Raw genomic sequence first — 22,284 nt, 5'->3', positions numbered from 1 at the left:
AACCACCTACTGTCATAACTAATTATAACATCTATTTTTATGTAGTAACACAGTAAGTTTCCTTAACACCTTGTTATTTCTGGCTATATTTACTGGTAAAGAAGTCATCATCACTCTTTGCATGGTAAACTCTATAACATTAAGAATAGAAGACAGCTGACTTTTAGCTTTCAGTAAAATGTTTATATATGGCATATATAATATATTTTACTCTTATTTATATTTAATATATTTATTATTTACTTATCAATCACTATATGGTACTAATATATTAATATGTTTATAAATTACACATACTATAGATAAAATAAATATATGTAATTACATATTCATATATAATATGTGGCTATAAATAATCTATATAAAAATTAATAATTTAAAATCCCACTATTGTCAATATTTTAGTATGTCCTAATAGAATTCACTTCATATTCCTTTATTTTCAACCTTCTTGTAATCAAAGTGCATATGTAATCACACATAGTATTTTTATCTTGATTTTTATTATAAGCATTGTTAGTACATGAATAATTGAATAATGCAATCATATAATTACATATTATATAATTATGATATAATGTTATATGTTACAGAGTTACCATAATTTATTTAACCCATTTTTCATTTGTTGGCTATTTTGATTTCTTCCTTGATTCTGCGTGCCAATTAATGTTGAGGTTAATATTACGATGCCTATAGTTTGCTCCATATTTTAGATTATTTCTTTAGGTTGGATTCTCAGACCCAGGATTAGTAGGATCTTCTGGACATTTTTGTAGGGACGGGGAGTGGGCAAGGAGATGTATGTGTGGTTCCTGACATGTATTTTTCAATGTCACTAACATTGCATAAGAATTACAATTCCAGTACACCTCTGTCAGCATTGGAAATTATGGTGAAATATTTTTTTACCGCAGTATGTGAAAATAATAATTAGTTTATATTTAAGTGTCAATAATTTAAAACACTGATTTCCTCTTTTTTTTGCAGTATTACATGACAGTCTATGTTTTTTATTTTTTTAACATCTTTATTGGAGTATAATTGCTTTACAATGGTGTGTTAGTTTCTGCTTTATAACAAAGTGAATCAGTTATACATATACATATGTTCCCATATCTCTTCCCTTTTGTATCTCCCTCCCTCCCACCCTCCCTATTCCACCCCTCTAGGTGGTCACAAACCACCTAGCTAATCTCCCTGTGCTATGCAGCAACGTGCCACTAGCTATGTATTTTACATTTGGTAGTGTACATATGGCCATGACACTCTCTCATTTTGTCACAGCTTACCCTTCCCCCTCCCCATATCCTCAGGTCCATGCTCTAGTAGGACTGTGTCTTTATTCCCGTCTGACCCCTAGGTTCTTCACGAATTTTTTTTTTCTTAGATTCCATATATATGTGTTAGCATATGGTATTTGTTTTTCTCTTTCTGAGTTACTTCACTCTGTATGACAGACTCTAGGTCCATCCACCTCACTACAAATAACTCAATTTTGTTTCTTTTTATGGCTGAGTAATATTCCATTGTACATATGTGCCACATCTTCTTTATCCATTCATCTGTTGATGGACACTTAGGTTGCTTCCATGTCCTGGCTATCGTAAATAGAGCTGCAATGAACATTTTGGTACATGACTCTTTGAATTATGGTTTTCTCAGGGTATATGCCCAGTAGTGGGATTGCTGGGTCATACGGTAGATCTATTTGTAGTTTTTTAAGGAACCTCCATACTGTTCTCCATAGTGGCTGTATCAATCTACATTCCCAACAACAAGTGCAAAAGTGTTCCCTTTTCTACACACCATCTCCAGCATTTATTGTTTCTAGATTTTTTGATGATGGCCATTCTGACCGGTGTGAAATACTATCTCATTGTAGTTTTGATTTGCATTTCTCTGGTGATTAATGATGTTGAGCATTCTTTCATGTGTTTGTTGGCAGTCTGTATATCTTCTTTGGAGAAATGTCTATTTAAGTCTTCTGCCCATTTTTGGATTGGGATGTTTGTCTTTTTGATATTGAGCTGCATGAGACGCTTGTAAATTTTTGAGAGAAAACCTCTGTCAGTTGCTTCATTTGCAAATATATTCTCCCATTCTGAGAGTTGTCTTTTGGTCCTGTTTATGGCTTCCTTTGCTGTACAAAAGCTTTTAGGATTCATTAGGTCCCATTTGTTTATTTTTGGTTTTATTTCCATTTCTCTAGGAAGTGGGTCAAAAAGGATCTTGCTGTGATTTATGTCAGAGTGTTCTGCCTATGTTTTCCTCTAAGAGTTTGATTGTGTCTGGCCTTACATTTAGGTCTTTAATCCATTTTAAGTATATTTTTGTGTATGGTGTTAGGGAGTGTTCTAATTTCATACTTTTACATGTACCTGTCCAGTTTTCCCAGCAACACTTATTGAAGAGGCTGTCTTTTCTCCACTATATATTCTTGCCTCCTTTATCAAAGATAAGGTAACCATATGTGCGTGGATTTACGTCTGAGCTTCCTATCCTGTTCCATTGATCTATATTTCTGTTTTTGTGCCAGTACCATACTGTCTTGATTACTGTTGCTTTGTAGTATAGCCTGAAGTCAGGGAGCCTGAAAACTCCAGCTCCATTTTTTGTTCTCAAGATTGCTTTGGCTATTCAGGGTCTTTTGTGTTTCCATACAGATTGTGAAATTTTTTGTTCTAGTTCTGTGAAAAATGCCACTGGTAGTTTGATAGGGATTGCATTGAATCTGTAGATTGCTTTGGGTAGTAGAGTCATTTTCACAATGTTGATTCTTCTAATCCAAGAACATGGTATATCTCTCCATCTATTTGTATCATCTTTAATTTCTTTCATCAGTGTCTTATAATTTTCTGCATACAGGTCTTTTGTCTCCTTAGGTAGGTTTATACCTAGATATTTTATTCTTTTTGTTGCAATGATAAATGGGAGTGTTTTCTTAATTTCACTTTCAGATTTTTCATCAATAGTGTATAAGAATGCCAGAGATTTCTGTGCATTAATTTTGTATCCTGCTACAAATTCATTGATTAGCTCTAGCAGCTTTCTGGTAGCATCTTTAGGATTCTCTATGTATAGTATCATGTCACCTGCAAACAGTGACAGCTTTACTTCTTCTTTTCCAATTTGGATTCCTTTTATCTCTTTTTCTTCTCTTGTTGCTATGGCTAAAACTTCCAAAACTCTGTTGAATAGTAGTGGTGAGAGTGAGCAACCTTGTCGTGTTCCTGATCTTAGTGGAAATGGTTTCAGTTTTTCACCATTGAGGATGATCTTGGCTGTGGGTTTGTCATATATGGCCTTTATTATGTTGAGGAAAGTTCCCTCTATGCCTACTTTCTGGAGGGTTTTTATCATAAATGGGTGTTGAATTTTGTCGAAAGCTTTCTCTGCATCTATTGAGATGATCATATGGTTTTTATGCTTCAATTTGTTAATATGGTTTATCACATTGATTGAAGAATCCTTGCATTTCTGGGATAAACCCCACTTGATCATGGTGCATGATCCTTTTAATGTGCTGTTGGATTCTGTTTGCTAGTATTTTGTTGAGGATTTTTGCATCTATGTTCATCAGTGATATTGGCCTGTAGTTTTCTTTCTTTGTGACATCTTTGTCTGGCTTTGGTATCAGGATAATGGTGGCCTCGTAGAATGAGTGTGGGAGTGTTCCTCCCTCTGCTATATTTTGGAAGAATTTGAGAAGGAAAGATGTTAGCTCTTCTCTAAATGTTTGATAGAATTCACCTGTGAAGCCATCTGGTCTTGGGCTTTTGTCTGTTGGAAGATTTTTAATCATAGTTTCAATTTCAGTGCTTGTGATTGGTCTGTTTATATTTTCTATTTCTTCCTGGTTCAGTCTCAGTAGATTGTGCATTTCTAAGAATTTGTCCATTTCTTCCAGGTTGTCCATTTTATTGGCATATAGTTGCTTGTAGTAATCTCTCATGCTCCTTTTATTTCTGCAGTGTTAGTTGTTACTTCTTCTTTTTCATTTCTAATTCTATTGATTTGAGTCTTCTCCCTCTTTTTCTTGATGAGTCTGGCTAATGGTTTATCAATTCTGTTTATCTTCTCAAAGAACCAGCTTTTAGTTTTATTGATCTTTGCTATCATTTCCTTCATTTCTTTTTCATTTATTTCTGACCTGATCTTTATGATTTCTTTCCTTCTGCTAACTTTGGGGTTTTTTTGTTCTTCTTTCTCTAATTTCTTTAGGTATAAAGTTAGGTTGTTTATTTGAGATTTTTCCTGTTTCTTAAGGTAGGATTGTACTGCTATGAACTTCCCTCTTAGAACTACTTTTGCTGCATCCCATAGGTTTTGGGTCGTTGTGTCTCCATTGTCATTTGTTTCTAGATATTTTTTGATTTCCTCTTTGGTTTATTCAGTGATCACTTCCTTATTAAGTAGTGTACTGTTTAGCCTCCATGTGTTTGTATTTTTTACAGATCTTTTCCTGTAATTGATATCTAGTCTCACAGCGTTGTGGTTGGAAAAGATACTTGATACGATTTCAATTTTCTTAATATTACCAAGGCTAGATTTGTGACCCAAGATATGATGTATCCTGGAGAATGTTCCATGAACACTTGAGAAAAATGTGTATTCTGTTGTTTTTGGATGGAATGTCTCATAAATATCAATTAAGTCCATCTTGTTTAATGTATCATTTAAAGCTTGTGTTTCCTTATTTACTTTCACTTTGGATGATCTGTCCATTGGTGAAAGTGGGGTGTTAAAGTCCCCTACTATGATTGTATTACTGTTGATTTCCCCTTTTATGGCTCTTAGTATTTGCCTTATGTATTGAAGTGCTCCTACATTGTGTGCATAAATATTTACAATTGTTATACCTTCTTCTTGGATCAATCCCTTGATCATTATGTAGTGTCCTTCTTTGTCTCTTGTAATAGTCTTTATTTTAAAGTCTATTTTGTCTGCTATGAGAATTGCTACTCCAGCTTTCTTCTGATTTCCATTTGCATGGAATATGTTTTTCCATCCCCTCACTTTCAGTCTGTATGTGTCCCTAGGTCTGATGTGGGTCTCTTGTAGACAGCATATATATGGCTCTTGTTTTTGTATTCATTCAGCCCGTCTGTGTCTTTTGGTTGGAGCATTTAATCCATTTACATTGAACGTAATTATCGATATGTATGTCCCTATTCCCATTTTCTTAATTGTTTCGGGTGTGTTATGGTAGGCCTTTTCCTTCTCTTGTGTTTCCTGCCTGGAGAATTTCCTTTAGCATTTGTTGTAAAGATGGTTTGGTGGTGCTGAACTCTCTCAGCTTTTGCTTGACTGTAATGGTTTTAATTTCGCCATCAAATCTGAATGAGATCCTTGCTGGGTACAGTAATCTTGGTTGTAGATTTTTCTGCTTCATCACTTTAAATATGTCCTGCCACTCCTTTCTGGCTTGCAGAGTTTCTGCTGAAAGATCAGCTGTTAACCTTATGGGGATTCCCTTGTGTGTTATTTGTTATTTTTCCCTTGCTGCTTTTAATATGTTTTCATTGTATTTAATTTTTGACAGTTTGATTATTATGTGTCTTGGCATGCTTCTCCTTGGATTTATCCTGTATGGGACTCTCTGTGCTTCCTGGACTTGCTTAACTATTTCCTTTCCCATATTGGGGATGTTTTCAACTATAATCTCTTCAAATATTTTCTCAGTCCCTTTCTTTTTCTCTTTTTCTTCTGGGACCCCTATAATCCAAATGTTGGTGCGTTTAATGTTGTCCCAGAGGTCTCTGAGACTGTCCTCATTTCTTTTCATTCTTTTTTCTTTATTCTGCTCTGCAGTAGTTACTTCTATTATTTTATCTCCAGGTCACTTATCCATTCTTCTGCCTCAGTTATTCTGATATTGATCCCTTCTAGAGTATTTTTAATTTCATTTATTGTGCTGTTCACCATTGCTTGTTTTCTCTTTAGTTCTTCTAGATCCTTGTTAAATGTTTCTTGCATTTTCTTTATTTTATTTCCAAGATTTTGGATCTTTACTATCATTATTCTGAATTCTTTTTCAGGTATACTGCCTATTTCCTCTTCATTTGTTAGGTCTGGTGCATTTTTATCTTGCTCCTTCATCTGCTGTGTGTTTTTCTGTCTTCTCATTTTGCTTATCTTACTGTGTTTGGGGGCTCCTTTTTGCAGGCTGCAGGTTCATAGTTCCAGTTGTTTTTGATGTCTGTCTCCAGTGGCTAAAGTTGGTTCAGTGGGTTGTGCAGGCTTCCTGGTGGAGGGGACTAGTGCCTGTATTCTGGTGGATGAGGCTGGATCTTGTCTCTCTAGTGGGCAGGTCCACGTCTGGTGGTGTGTTTTGGGGTGTCTGTGGACTTACTATGATCTTAGGCAGCCTCTCTGCTAATGGGTGGGATTGTGTTCCTGTCTTGCTAGTTGTTTGGCATAGGGTGTCCAGCACTTTAGTTTGCTGGTTGTTGAGTGAAGCTGGGTGCTGGTGTTGAGATGGAGATTTCTGGGAGATTTTTGCCGTGTGATATTACGTGGAGCTGGGAGGTCTCTTGTGGACCAGTGTCTTGAAGTTGGCTCTCCCACCTCAGAGGCACAGCCCTGACATCTGGCTGGAGCACCAAAAGCCTGTCCTCCACACGGCTCAGAATAAAAGGGAGAATAAATAGAAAGAAAGAAAGAGGATAAAATAAAATAAGATAAAATAAAGTTATTAAAATAAAAAATATTAAGAAAAAAAATTTTAAACTTAAAAAAAAAAAAACAATGGACAGACAGAACCCTAGCACAAATGGTGAAAGCAAAGCTATACAGAGAAAATCTCACACAGAAATGTACACATACTCACAAAAAGAGGAAAAAGGGAAAAAATAGTCTATCTTGGTCTCAAAGTCCACCTCCTCAATTTGGAATGATTCTTTGTCTATTCAGGTATTCTACAGATGCAGGGTACATCAAGTTGATTGTGGAGATTTAATCCATTGCTCTTGAGGCTGCTGGGAGAGATTTCCCTTTCTCTTCTTTGTTCGCACAGCTCCCAGGGTTCAGCTTTGGATTTGGCCCCGCCTCTGCGGGTAGGTCGCCTGAGGGTGTCTGTTCTTTGCTCAGACAGGACCGGGTTAAAGGAGCAGCTGCTTCGGGGGCTCTGGCTCACTCAGCCCGGGAGGGAGGAGGGGCACGGAGTGCAGGGCGAGCCCGGTGGCAGAGGCCAGCGTGACGTTACAACAGCCTGAGGCGTGCCGTGCGTTCTCCCGGAGAAGTTGTCCCTAGATCCCGGGACCCTGGCAGTGGCGGGCTGCACAGGCTCCCCGGAACGGAGGTGTGGAGAGTGACCTGTGCTCACACACAGGCTTCTTGGTGACCGCAGCAGCACCCTTAGCGTCTCATGCCCGTCTCTGGGGTCCACGCTGTTAGCCACGGCTCGCACCTGTCTCTGGACCTCCTTCAAGCAGCGCTCTTAATCCCCTCTCCTTGCGCACCAGGAAACAAAGAGGCAAGAAAAAGTTTCTTGCCTCTTCTGCAGGTCCAGGCTTGTTTCCAGAATCCCTCCCAGCTAGCCGTGGTGCACTAACCCCTTCAGACTGTGTTCACGCCGCCAGTCCTCTCCCTACGATCGGACCAAAGCCTGAGCCTCAGCTCCCAGCCTTCACCCACTCCGGCGGGTGAGCAGACAAGCCTCTTGGGCTGGTGAGTGCTGGTCGCACCGATCCTCTGTTCGGGAATCTCTCTGCTTTGCCCTCCACACCCCTGTTGCTGTGCTCTCCTCCATGGCTCTGAAGCTTCCCCCCTCCACCACCCATAGTCTCCGCCCACAAAGGGACTTCCTAGTGTGTGGAAACCTTTCCTCCTTCACGGCTCCCTCCCACTGGTGCAGGTTCCGTCCCTATTCTTTTGTCTCTGTTTTTTCTTTTTTCTTTTGCCGTACCCAGGTACGTTGGGAGTTTCTTGCCTTTTGGGAGGTCTGAAGGTCTTCTGCCAGCGTTCAGTGGGTGTTCTGTAGGAGTTGTTCCACGTGTAGATGTATTTCTGATGTATTTGTGGGGAGGAAGGTGATCTCCGCCTCTTACTCTTCCACCATCTTCTCAAATCCTATTGATTTCCTCTTTTTTGATAGCTGTATTCTTTAGTAAATTGTTTATTCATCCTTTGTTGATTTATTTATGGGGAAATAAGTATTCTAAAATTAATTTTCATATATTTTTAATCTAATAAAGAAATCATGTCTGTTGAAAATATCTTTTAGTGTCTAGTTGTGATCTATTTTGCTAATTTTGTTTATCTATAGAAGCTCTAAATTTTCTTTGAGGTAGATTTTATCACTTTTAAATTAGAAAAGGCATATTCCTTCAAGAATTTTGGTAAATATTTGATTATTTATCTTTGCTTTGATTTATTTTTAATATTTATCACTTTTTCCACATGGAATTTGTTTTGATACATAATATAATAGTATATACAACTTACATCCTTCAAACTGCTGTCCAGTCATTCCAGTATTTATAGAATAATCCTTTCTTCCTGTTTTGATTTGCGAAGCTCTCCTGATCACATATTAAAGTATTCATTATAATATTGTTTATTAATGGGGTATTTCTTTCCATAGATAAATTTAGTTATCTATTCTAATTTTAGCACAGATGTCCACTTTCCAAACTTTAAGTTTATGGTTTCTAATAGATGAAGGCAACATTTAGAAAGTTAGGAGCTTCATCTATATAAAACTATTTTTTTCCATACCTCAATTATCTCAGTATTATATCTAGTCTCCCCAGGAGTTAAACGTGGCCCTCCAGTTTCCAATTTCCCAAGTGTCCCACTCAGTGATAATTTATTAAAGGGAATGACTCTCTAATACCTCCTCCCTCTTTATTTCTCAACTGGGTACATCCCTCTTTATTGTCTGGAGCTCAAAACATAATTGCCTGAAAACTCTCTGACCCATCATAAGGGTGTGTAGTCTCTATTAGATTTAGGAAAGACAAAATTAGTAATTCTTTTTTGATGCAAGAATTCAACTTCCGAGTGGAGGAAACATTTTTTTTTAAGCTAAGCAAATTACATTTGAAGAGATCTTTAAAAAGGGTAGGGAAACTCATAACTGTATTTCTCCCAGCTAACTCTTAATTCCTCAGGAAGTAAAACTGGTTCATGCGTTGTACAGCCTCTTAGCACAGTGCAACGTTCCTTTAGAGCATCCATCAGAGTTTGTAATGTTGTCTTTACCTGTTTCATGACTTAATTAATGTTTCTATACTCCACTACTTACAATAATAATAGTCAACATTTATTGAGCACTTACTCTGAATGCATATGAAATGTGTCGGAAACTTTGTATGGATCTTCTCACTTAATTCTTATAGCAACTTTCTCAAGTAGGTACTATAATTATTCCTAAGTAAGTATTATCAGTATTCCCATTTTTAGATGAGAAAGATGGAGCCACAGAGAGATTAATAAATATCCCTTGAGGTGACATTGCTAGTGAGGTTGACCAGGCTTTCAATCCAGGTAGCCTGATTCCAGATGCCACATTCTTCACCTCTAGGCCAGCGCTTTCCAATACAGTATTCTGCGATAGAAAGGTTCTCTATATTTGCTATCTAATATGAGAGCCACTAGCATGTGTGAGCATTTGAAATGCTGCTAGTGTGACTGAGGATTGGATTTTTAACTTAATTTCAATGAATTTAAATAGCCATGTGTGGTTACTGGCTACTGTACTGGACAGCAGAGCTCTAGAAGCTGCTGGGCAAAAATTTCCAGGAATGATTGTACCCATTTTTGCTTATCATTCTACCCTGGTTCTGGCACAATACCCCACATAATTTGTATTTATTGACTAAAACAAATAACTCAGAAGTGGTAGGATGGGGAGATGATAAGTGAAAACAGTGCTCTGAAAGCACCAAATTGTAAAGGATGCTCACCTCCAATGAAATGTCTCAAGCTTGTTTGGCATAAGTTTGACTTTTAAAATAGCACAAAATAAACATAATAAGATGAGTATTAGGGATTCATTTGGTAACATTGAGGATATTCTTATAACTCCTAGTTAATAAGAAGGGAAGAGGGAAATGGCATCAAATAGTAACCTCTGAGAATCGGCACTTATCTGACAAGAAATGAATTTAATGTCAAAATACACTTTCTGGACTATATTTCTATCATAAGCCAAAAAATCCTAGTAGTTGTTTGTAAGGTGGTGAATGACAAGCTCATTCACACTCTTTTCCTCAGAAAACACTCTAATGTTTTTCTGCCTATTACTGAATGCATCTTTCTTGTTGGAAGTACCTGTCTGAGCTGTATCTGGTTTTACATTCTATCACCTGGTATATGTATTTGTTGACATTGCTCAGAACAATAATCTAACAGTTAGATAAAGAGTGTAAAGAGTCTCAACTCTATTTGGCAATTAAATGTCAGAAAGTATTTCCCTATTGGTCATGAATGCTGAAGTTTCTAGATAATGCACCATTAAATGTACTCAAATGTACTCATATCAAATGTATATAGGGAGGGTGGGAGGGAGGCTCAAGAGGGAGGGGATATGGGGACATATGTATGCATGTGGCTGATTCACTTTGGTGTACAACAGAAACTAACACAGTATTGTGAAGCAATTATACTCCAGTAAAGATCTATTTTAAAAAATGTATATTAAAGCAGCACTGCATATACATTATTAGTAACTTTTAGTAGTAAAAGTAACTTCCAAATGTGCTAATGCACTTTTAGAAAACTGCATTAAATGTTCCCCGAAAAGCTGTGCTTGATTGACAAATTGCATTAATTGAAAGAGCTAGAAATTTTTGTTTGAAATAGATAATAGCATCTCAAAACTTAAAGCATTTCACATTTCTTTGTCCTGTTACATCAAGCCACTCTAGTAAGAAATTTGTACTACATGAATCTGAATGAAATTGCTCTATTGAAAAAAAACAATTAAATGGAAATGCTCACTTAAAGAACCAGAGCAGTTATAGATATTTGGCTGTGCTATGGTGGGAAAAATCTGACATCTTTGCTTTCTTCTTGTTAAGCTTTCCAGATTATTTACTTAGTTCTAGTGTTGATTCTAATGCTTTCAACTTTGTCACCATCTGTGAATTCTATATACTTTGTCTACATTACCAGTATTTCTATTCTCAGTGAAGCAAAAGGCACAATGCTCTATTTTCCTATGAGAATAAAAAGAAAAATCTTTATAATGATTTTTTCTCCAGCCGTAGGAATAAAATATGGTAAACAACAGATCTTAAATTTTTCAACTCAATGTAACTCACCACCACAAACCAAGAAATATGCCCATTTTTGCCATATTGATTTTCACTTTGGAAAACGTAATATGTTCACTTTGCTGATATATCTTATCTCATAAAAGGACTAGATAAAAATCAATAAAATAATATTGTCTTCTATCATGAAAGAAACATGAAGTTTGGTGTTGTACTATTTTTTTTTAAGATGTGTACAGTTAGATGCTTTAGGGCAATTTACGTAGGTTCTTTCTGTTCTGGTGATATTAGTAACCCATCATTCTGGTTTCTGACCAAGCACCTGCTTCTCCCTGAATATGCATTAGAGGATGCACGGGACAGTCAGCCTTGGCACTAATAAAGCTGAGTGGCCCTGCTCCCATCTCTGTTTGAACAGGAAATAGGAAAGAAGATGCTTCCCATTGGCCAGGTTAAGCACATTAGTGTCTGTGAATCCTGGGTGCAGCTGGCCAAGTGCTCCCCACTTGAATATAATGAATGGGCTTTACCTTGCACTGGCAGAGAGTACACTCAGTGCCATGTTTGATCCAAGAGGACCCAGTGAAGCGAACCACATTCATCTCGTCCAGGCAAGTTTTGGTGATGTCATTACGGATGGTGTCGGCCTGGCAAGGGTCGGTGACACAGCGCGGGCAGCACTCATTCTCTAGGAGGACACTGAATTCACACTCCACCTCTGGGCAAGGCAGGGGCCAACAGTCAACTTCCCCTTGCTATAAGGAAAGCAGATGAACAAGGGCAAAGGGAGGGGGAGGGAGGGCGTGGAGGGAGGTGAGGAGGGAGAGAGCAGTGTTTACCGAATACTCAATTTATTTGATGGACACTTATACTCAGACCTTCACAGCTATGAATCTTGCAGGGAATCCACAAAATCCCTATCAGAGAGATGAGACCTATACTGCAGATGGATTATAAAACAGTCTTCAGGGGTTAAACAAGAAAAACAATAAAGGAAAGCAAAAACTCTTTCTCTTAAAACAAACAAATTTGCATGCCCTTCTCTTTCCCATGACAAAGGAGAATTGTTTACTACAGAAGAGGTTTTTAGTTTCTGCCTATGAGATGCTTTTTTCATTTTCACAATCTTTTCCCCCTACCTTCTCACTTATTCCCTTTTGAAAAAACAAAGTTTTGTCCACTGACAAGAAAGTAAACTGAAATATGAAGGAAATTTGACAGTTTTTCTTTGTTCATTTATACGTTCCTCAGTGTAGGGACTCTGGAAAAAACAAAACGAAACTAGGAGCTGATTTCAGTCTTTTTTATTCCACATGAGAAAATTGTGTGAATTGGACCTTTTTAAAATTTAGTTCCCACCTGTTTCCTATTTTCTTCATAATTCTGAGTCTCAGGGTCTTGGAGATGAAAGCAGCCTTCAGGTACAGAAACTGACCTTGCTCTTTCAATTGATTTTTGGGTTGAAAGTATAAAAAGGAAGCAACAAAAAAGCATTGCCTTAAAAATATCTTCACACAAATAGAAAGGAAACTAGTCCTAACTTTAAAAGTAGCATCTGTGAAACTTTCTTCTATAAAGACATATAGACCAATTTTCCTTTTTATTTACACCACTAGAAAGAAATAAGAAATTTGTTTAAATGAAAAAATGATTGGTATTTTCCCTATCAAGTCTTCATTTTCTTTATCAAGTCTTCATTTTCTTTTTAACCTATTGTTTCCAGTAGAAGTTTCATAAATATATACATTCGATTCGAAGATTCTAGTATTTATTGCATATCCATATTATGTGTAAAACAGGGTGCCCACCAGAACAGCATTGACAGTAACAATCTTTAGAAAGAAAAAAAAGTGTGCTTTTTTGTTTTTGTTTTCTTACATCTAAGCATAATTGATAGAAATGGATTAACAAAAGGTCTACTGGAAAAAGTGATGTTTTTTGAATGCCATTATTCTGTTCATAACTGTCTCTAAGTAAACCTAAGCTGAGAAGTCAGGAGAGCCTTTTCTTCTTTTGAGCTCTGGAGATAGTCCTGAAAGCCTGACATGACATGGTGTACCTCATCTACCCCCAGATATTCCTTCTCAGGCCCTGAATGCATAACCATCACCTTATCATCCTAACCAGGTTCACTTTTTGTAACTCCCAACACTATGGCCAGGTACCAAATATCGGTGCAGGGGGGCAGGGCAAGGTTGTTTTACGATTTCAATTCTGGGTTTAAACATTTCCCTGAAATTCACGTAGCTGAACTTACCAAGCAGCGGCACTGTTGGCAATTCTGGACCCAGGTGTCACCACTGTTGTACAAGGTTTCCCCATTTTGATGGAGGCACTGACTGCTCAGCCTTGGGTCACATTCGGGGCAGCAGAAAAGATCAACCGTGGGATTCTCACAGTCACAGACCATCCGTCGACACATTACAAATCCATTCTGTATGACAAGGGGAAAAAAGCAGTTACCAAAAACCTCCACTTCTCAATATACTAACATCATATGTATGTGTGTATCTGTGTGTGTGCACATGTGTATATACACACACATATATACATTTTATATATATTACATACTATATCTATAATCTCAGATGTTGATTTGGAAGTTGAGATAACTCACACTGTTTACCCAATATAACTGATTTTCTTTAAAATTCCATTTTGTAGCTAACACCCAGAAATTACTTAAGCTGGAGAACTTCCAATTTTCTTTCCACACATTACTCTTTAAATGACTTGACTGGAAAGAAAATTTTCAGAACTAACCAGTTAAAATGATAACCACTGCATGGCTCTTATGTGTAAATAAATTGTGTATGTATATATAAATATACATTTACTTGTTTATTAATATAGTAATTTGAATACTAACTAAATTTTGTTTTGTGTGAGGGCTTATATGTTTATATTTGGTAGCTAGTCAACAAGTTTTACATATTATTAAGTTTCTAGAATATTTTAACCTTATGATTTGTACAAGCTGTTATCAATTTCTTTAATAATAGTTGAGTCCTTGGTATTATTCATTTAACTATAATTCAAATGTCTATTATCAACTGGGTATACATAATAGAACACCTCTCTAAAACTGAAATATAACCCAAATAGATATTTTTCACTTACAGGCCATAGCATATTCATTATGGTTTCATTTATGCATTCATTCAAATATGATATTGTGACTATAGAAACATTAGCATAGTTAGAAACAAAATTTTACCATATGAATAAATAAACACATTGTGGTATTTCAATACAATGGAATACTATTCAGTAATAAAAAGGAATGGGTTACTGATACGTGTAATGAATATAAAGGAATGTCAAAACATAATGCTGAGAGAAAGGCGTCAGACACAAAAGAGTATGGACAGTCTTCCCTTGGTATCGTGGATACCAAAATCCATGGATGCTCAAGTCCCTTATATTAAATGGCATAGTATTTGCACATAACCTATGCACACCCTCCCGTTTACTTTAAATTATCTCTAGATTACTTATAACATCTAATACAATGTAAATATTATGTAAACAGTTGCCAGTGTGGGGGGAATTAAAGTTTTGCTTTTTTGGAACTTTCTGGAATTTTTTTCCCCAAATATTTTTAATCCACAGTTGGTTGAATCCATGGATGGGGACCCTGCAGATACGGAAGGCCAACTGTGTTATATGATTCCATTTATATGAGGCTCTAGAAAATACAAATCTAATCTATACAAACTGGAAGCAGTGTTTGCTCGAGGCTAGGGCTATGGGACTAAGAAAGGACTGAGGCAACATTTTGGGTAGGTAAAAATGTTCTATTAATTGAGTGATGGTTAAATGGACATATGCATTTGTCTAAGTTCATCAAGCTGTACACTTGAAATATATGCAAATTACACCTCAATAAAAATGGTTACAATGTTTTGTTTATACTAACCTGACACGAGCACACAGAGCACCTGTCATTTTCCAACACCCAAATCTGACCATTGTGCTTAACTTTTCCATCATGGATGCAGTCCCCTGTGCAATTCTTTCCATGAGGACATCGGCAATCATATCCACCATCCAAGTTAAAGCAAATGGTATCATTGGCACAGCTGTGCCTCCCGGTCCCACACTCGTCAATATCTACAGCCAAGAAAAGGCAGCAGGCAAAGTGCTTAGAATATGCTCCGTTTCAAACAACTGCAATCAGGCAAGTTGTCTCCCAACATAAAGCATTCAACTGGAAATTAATTTTCATCTCACTGGCATGCATTTCCTATTAATGCTGACTAAAGCAATGTTAATGGTCTAGGGATTTCACACAAAAATATTATCATGCTTAGTTTCAAACACCAAATAACCTTGGCTAGATTTTTAACTTTTATATCTCTGTAAATACCATTAGGCTTTATGAAACATTTATATTTTTTGAAAGTTACAAATAGGACTCAATGTTTCAAACACAAACAGTTTGGCAGTGGAAATTCTAAAAGTGCCTATTTTTTTTTAATTGAGGAAATCATCCTCAGTGTTAAAATGGTGCTTACAGAAAATCCTTTCTTAGTGGGAAATGAAATGTCATGGAAGACCTGAGGCATTTTTATTCAGTTTCAAGCCCTGTTCTCACAGCTGTGTCACCCATATGTAAGCTCTTTCCAGTGTACTGCCCAGGTGTTCTTCCCTTAACAGTCCAGGCATTTTCACACTGTCCTTACACCCTGCTTCTCACCCATGGAAGGGCAAGTGACCATAAGCAATTACCATCTCTCGCACAAAGAATCCCCCAGTTCTTAACTTTCCCATTTCAGATAGTTTCATCTCCTGCCTCAGTTGGCAGCTTCCCATTCTTCACCTGACCTCACCTATTCCATGACAATCACAATCAAAGCATTTTCATACAGATGAAAAGCAAACATATGTTGACCCACAGATCAGGTCCATATGAAGATATGAGATTCATTTTATTTATCTGCACCATTTAAAGGTCACAAGCCAAAATACATTTCAGGGATATTGTACGAGTGGCAGTAAGGAGTTATTTCCTTTTTCATCTGAGTAAAGGTCAAGAAATAAAGAATTAAATCACAGCAGGAAAAGTGGGTTAGAGAGAAGATGGAATATATAGCTTTTAACTAGAAGAACTGTACACTGATTTCCCTTCAAAATTATACAGTATAGTAACTATCTTCCTTAAACGGTTTGATTTCAACATTGTTGGGGACATGCCTGGTCAAGATTATACTTTAGCCACATTTAAATTCTTAAATACTTAAATTCTGTCATATATGTTTTCCTGAAAATAAGTTACATGATTATTTCTCTCTACGTCCTTTGATTTTTATTAGTTCCCATATCAATAAAACCAATGAACTGAGATGACAGCTGAAAAGGTTTCTATTATAACTACAGTAAACTTTATTATAGCTTGATTTGTCAAGGATAGTACTGCTTATAATTAAAAACTATGATCAAAAAAATAACTCTTAGCCAGCATGAGGATATATTAAAATTAAAAAAAAAAAAAATATATATATATATATATATACACATACATGTATATCAGATCAGAAAAAAAATTTCTCTTGGTAATAGAAATGAATTTTGTAAAACACGTCTATATTTGGTCTAATCCAAATAATAAGGTATTTTTGATGAGTTGATATTTGTCTCCCATTAAGTATTTTTGTAATTAGCAATTATGGTAAGCAAGAAAAACATTAACCATAGTTGTTTGGTCTCTTTGATCACAATCTTTACAAATACCTCTTACTACACTTTTAATATCCACTATATTTATATATATATTTTATATATTTAAGTCTTTAAATATCCACTAATATAAGGACACTATTCTGTTAATGGCAATGGCTGGATTTTTACAATCATTTCATTTTGCCTTACATTTAAAATAAAAGCTCTGCTAACAGGTTTCTTTGTTTGTTTGGTTAAAGGCAGACAATGTCCTTGGATTTGATGCAGAAGACAAAGAAAAGATGATATATAGGTACAAAGAACATATGTACCCTTAAATAAAGTACATTAACAATGAAGAAATAGAATAAAAAGTTGCTTACGACAATGGTTGGCATGTACTTGTCATGCCTGGAGAAATATATAGGCAAAAACATCATAATGGACTATTACCTTTTGCTATCCTATGAGATTTGAATTAATTTGAACTTAACTTTCCTGCTTGTTATCTATACTGGGTTTCCCAGTGCAGAAACTTCTCAATTGAATGATAGTATAGAATTTTGGAATTCATTTTTACATATAGTTTTATCACAATATAAGATTCCTGCATTATATACATAATATATACATAAAGAGTATATATTCTACTTTGAAAAACCTACTATAGTATACAGAAATTCCAACTTTAAAAATACTGAGACAGCAGAAGCAAGAACTAAAATCCTGCAGCCTGTGGAACAAAAATCACATTCACAGAAAGATAGACAAGATGAAAAGGCAGAGGGCTATGTACCAGATGAAGGAACAAGATAAAAACCAAGAAAAACAACTAAATGAAGTGGAGAAAAGCAACCTTCCAAAAACAGAATTCAGAATAATGATAGGAAAGATGATCCAGGACCTCGGAAAAAGAGTGGACGCAAAGATAGAGAAGATGCAAGAAATGTCTAACAAAGACCTACAAGAATTAAAGAACGAACAAACAGAGATGAACAATAACAATAACTGAAAAGAAAAATACACTAGAAGGAATCAATAGCAGAATAACTGAGTCAAAGGAACGGAAAAGGGACCTGGAAGACAGAATGGTGGAATTCACTGCTGCGGAACAGAATAAAGAAAAAAAGAATGAAAAGAAATGAAGACAGCCTAAGAGACCTCTGGGACAACATTAAATACAACAACATTCGCATTATAGGGGTCCCAGAAGGAGAAGAGAGAGAGAAAGGAACAGAGAAAATATTTGAAGAGATTATACTCAAAAACTTCCCTAACATGGGAAAGGAAATAGCCACTCAAGTCCAGGAAGTGTAGAGAGTCCCATACAGGATAAACCCAAGGAGAAAAATGCCAAGACACATAGTAATCAAATTGGCAAAAATTAAAGACAAAGGAAAATTATTGAAAGCAGCAAGGGAAAAACGACAAATAACATAAAAGGAAACTCCCATAAGGTTAACAGCTGATTTCTCAGCAGAAACTCTACAAGCCAGAAGGGAGTGGCATGATGTATTTAAACTGATGAAAGGGAAGAACCTACAGCCAAGATTACACTACCCAGCAAGGATCTCATTCAGATTTGATGGAGAAATCAAATGCTTTACAGACAAGCAAAAACTAAGAGATTCAACACCACCAAACCAGCCCTACAACAAATGCTAAAGGAACTTCTCTAAGTGGGAAACACAAGGGAAGAAAAGGACCTACGAAAACAAACCCAAAACAATTAAGAAAATAGTAATAGGAACATTCATATCGATAATTACCTTAAACGTGAATAGATTAAATGCTCCAACCAAAACACACAGGCTCACTGAATGGATACAAAACCAAGATGTACATATATGCTGTCTACAAGAGACCCACTTCAGACCTAGGGACACATACAGACTGAAATTGAGGGAATGGAAAAAGATATCCATGCAAATGGAAATCAAAAGAAAGCTGGAGTAGCAATACTCATATCACATAAAACAGACTTTAAAATAAGGAATGTTACAAGAGACAAGGAAGGACACTACATAATGATCAAGGGATCGATCCAAGAAGAAGATATAACAATTATAAATATATATGCACCCGACATAGGAGCACCTCAATACATAAGACAACTGCTAACAGCTATATAAGAGGAAATCGACAGTAACACAATAATAGTGGGGGACTTTAACACCTCACTACACCAATGGACAGATCATCCAAACAGAAAATTAATAAGGAAACACAAGCTTTAAATGACACAATAGACCAGATAGATTTAACTGATATTTATAGGACATTCCATCCAAAAACAACAGATTACACTTTCTTCTCAAGTGTGCACGGAACATTCTCTAGGATAGATCACATCTTGGATTACAAATCAAGCCTCAGTAAATTTAAGAAAATTGAAATCATAACAAGCATCTTTTTTGACCACAACGCTATGAGGTTAGAAATCAGTTACAGGGGAAAATACATAAAAAACAAACCTCCCGAGGGCGCTTCCCGCCCGGCAGGAGGAGGAGCGGCTGCAGGGAGCTGAGCGGTGGTGCGGTGGCTGGACCCCCTCGTAACCCCGCCCACCCACCGCAGGCTCGGGAGAAACCAGCGTGATCTTCCTCATGGGGAGCGGCCTCCCCTAACCCCGCCCAGCTGGTGCCTCCGGCAATCTCCACAAAAATGCACCCGTGTTAGACCGGCTGTCATCTAGAAATGCCCCAGGGTGCCCGACGAACAATCACGAACTTTCCTTCTGCGTATTTAGGCAGAAGTAGGACGCAAAGGATCGGGTTCCCGTTTTGCTGCCTAATCCGGAGGCTCCAGTTTCCACGGCTGCTTCTCTCGGGTGTTAACTGCCACGCCGTCGTCTGCTCCTTATGGCGACCTGGCCTTGAAGGAAGTGCCAGCCTTTTGCATCTTTACAGTAACAAGTCAAACCCCGAGCAGGGCTATTGTGAAAGAGAAGTTAGATTAGCCTCGTCTCCCGACTTTTGGACGCTCTCCTCTGAAAAACTTATAGCTGTGTTGCCAATTGATCCTGTTAAAGAAAATGATGTGCGTTAAGTGAAAAACTGTGTTTTTTCAATTGCCTTCCCCACTCCTTTCAAATCAAGAGTACATCTTGTAGCAGTTTCAAAGCAAGTGCTAGAAGATATTTTGGACCTTGATTTATCTATCTCAGAAACAGATGATTTTTATCCAGCTTGTAAGTGGTGAAAAGATAGTACTTGGATCCATTCCACTGGCTCACAGATATGGGGGCCACCAGTTTGGGATATGGGTAGATCAGCTCGGCGATGGAAGAGCCCATCTTATTGGAATTTACATGAACAGGCAGGGTGAAAAGTGGGAGCTCCAATTAAAAGGCTCAGGAAAAACCCCATACTCCCAAAACGGCGATGGCAGAGCTGTGCTTCGTTCCTCCATGAGAGAATTTTTGTGTAGTGAGGCTATGTACTATCTCAGAATTCCCACTAGCAGAGCTGCAAGTCTGGTTGTAAGTGATGATGCAGTATGGAGAGATCAATTTTACAATGGAAACGTTGTGAAAGAACGAGGTGCAATAGTACTGCGTGTTGCAAAATCATGGTTTAGAATTGGATCGTTAGAAATTTTGGCTCATTATGGTGAATTGGATTTACTAAGGATGTTATTAGACTTCATCATACAGGAACACTTCCCCTCAGTAGATGTCAAGGAACCTAACAGATATTTGGATTTTTTTTTCTACTGTGGTGTCTGAGACGGCACAGCCTATTGCCTTGTGGATGTCTGCTGGTTTTGCTCATGGTGTTTGTAATATTGATAACTTCAGTTTGTTACCCATTACAATTGACTATGGTCCATTTGATTTTATGGAGGCCTATAATCCAGATTTTGTACCAAACACATCTGATGATGAAAGAAGATAAAAATAGGATATCAGGCTAATATTGGAATGTTTAATTTAAACAAGTTGTTACAAGCTTTAAACCCATTACTGGATCCTAGGCAAAAGCAACTTGCTGCTCAGGGTATCCCATTCTTTACGATACAAGATTTAGAGAATTGTTCAAAGCCAAATTGGAATTACTTGGAAAAAGCAAGGGTGATGATGATTTAATTGCATTTCTCTTACATCTCATGGAAAAGACAGAAGCTGACTTCACAATGACATTTCGGCAGCTCAGTGAGATCACTCAAAGCCAGTTACAGGAGCTCAGCATTCCTCAGCAATTCTGGGCACTGAAAATGATCTCAAAGCACAAACTCTTTCCTGCCTGGGTGTCCCAGTACCTTTGGAGACTGAAGAGTAACATGAATGATTCAGATTCTGAAAGAAGAAAAAGAATGACAACTTTTAATCCTAGATATGTGCTGAAGAACTGGATGGAAGAATCCGCAGTGCAAAAAGCAGAAAGGAACGATTTTTCAGAGGTCCATCTCCTCCAGCAAGTTCTTCACTGTCCTTTCCAGAAGCATTCTGCATCTGAGACAGCAGGCTATTCCTCACCTACTCCTTCCTGGGCCAAAGATCTCAGGGTTAGCTGCTCATCTTAATTTGGGGAAAATCAATTAAGGGATACTTCTATCACCGAACCCAGCATAGAATAATCTATTTGACAAATTCTTAATGACCATCTACATTTTCTTGACAATCCTGCATTTCATAATAATGGTTATATATAAAAATATTTTTGAACCAAATAAAGTGGACCTATTCTCTAGAAAAAAAACATAAAAAACAAACACATGGAGGCTAAACAATACATTACTAAATTACCAAGAAATCACTGAAGAAATCAAAGAGGAAATCAAAAAATACCTAGAGACAAATGACAATGAAAACACAACAATGCAAAACCTATGGGAAGCAGCCAAAGTAGTTCTAAGAGGGAAGTTTACAGCAATACAATCCTATCTCAAGAAACAACAAACAGCTCAAATAAACAATCTAATCTTACACCTAAAGGAAGCAGAGAAAGAAGAACAAACAAAACATTTCTCCAAAGAAGACATACACATGGCCAAGAAACACATGAAAAGCTGCTCAACATCACTAATTATTAGAGAATTGCAAATCAAAACTACAATGAGTTATCACCTCACACCAGTCAGAATGGGCATCATCAGAAAATCTACCAACAAATGGTGGAGAGGGTGTGGAGAAAAGGGAACCCTCTTGTGCTGTTGGTGGGAAGGTAAATTGATACACCCCTATGCAGAACAGTATGAAGGTTCCTTAAAAAATTAAAAATAGAATTACCATATGACTCAGCAATCCCACTACTGGGCACATACCCAGAGAAAACCATAATTCAAAAAGACACATGCACCCCAATGTTCATTGCAGCACTATTTACAATAGTCAGGTCATGGAAGCAAACTAAATGCCCACTGACAGACGAATGGATAAAGATGATGTGGTACATATATA

At 37.1% G+C, this 22,284-nt stretch overlaps 1 protein-coding gene across 1 annotated transcript in view; it reads right to left on the bottom strand.

Moving 5' to 3' along the window:
* Window positions 1–22,284, bottom strand: part of NELL2 (neural EGFL like 2) — a 384,960-nt gene that overhangs the window by 5,876 nt on the left and 356,800 nt on the right. Inside the window, exons 17-19 of the mRNA XM_065887857.1 lie at window positions 15,142–15,335; window positions 13,480–13,656; window positions 11,753–11,977 (exon numbers count right to left, since the gene is read on the bottom strand). Of these exons, the coding sequence (XP_065743929.1) occupies window positions 11,753–11,977; window positions 13,480–13,656; window positions 15,142–15,335 (596 nt within the window). The remainder of the gene's footprint in view (window positions 1–11,752; window positions 11,978–13,479; window positions 13,657–15,141; window positions 15,336–22,284) is intronic.

Source organism: Phocoena phocoena, chromosome 11 (genome assembly GCF_963924675.1).
Source record: "Phocoena phocoena chromosome 11, mPhoPho1.1, whole genome shotgun sequence".
In the NCBI taxonomy this organism is placed as follows: Eukaryota; Metazoa; Chordata; class Mammalia; order Artiodactyla; family Phocoenidae; genus Phocoena; species Phocoena phocoena.
Note: the sequence above shows the minus strand (reverse complement) of the source record. Positions and strands in the feature narration are given on the sequence as shown.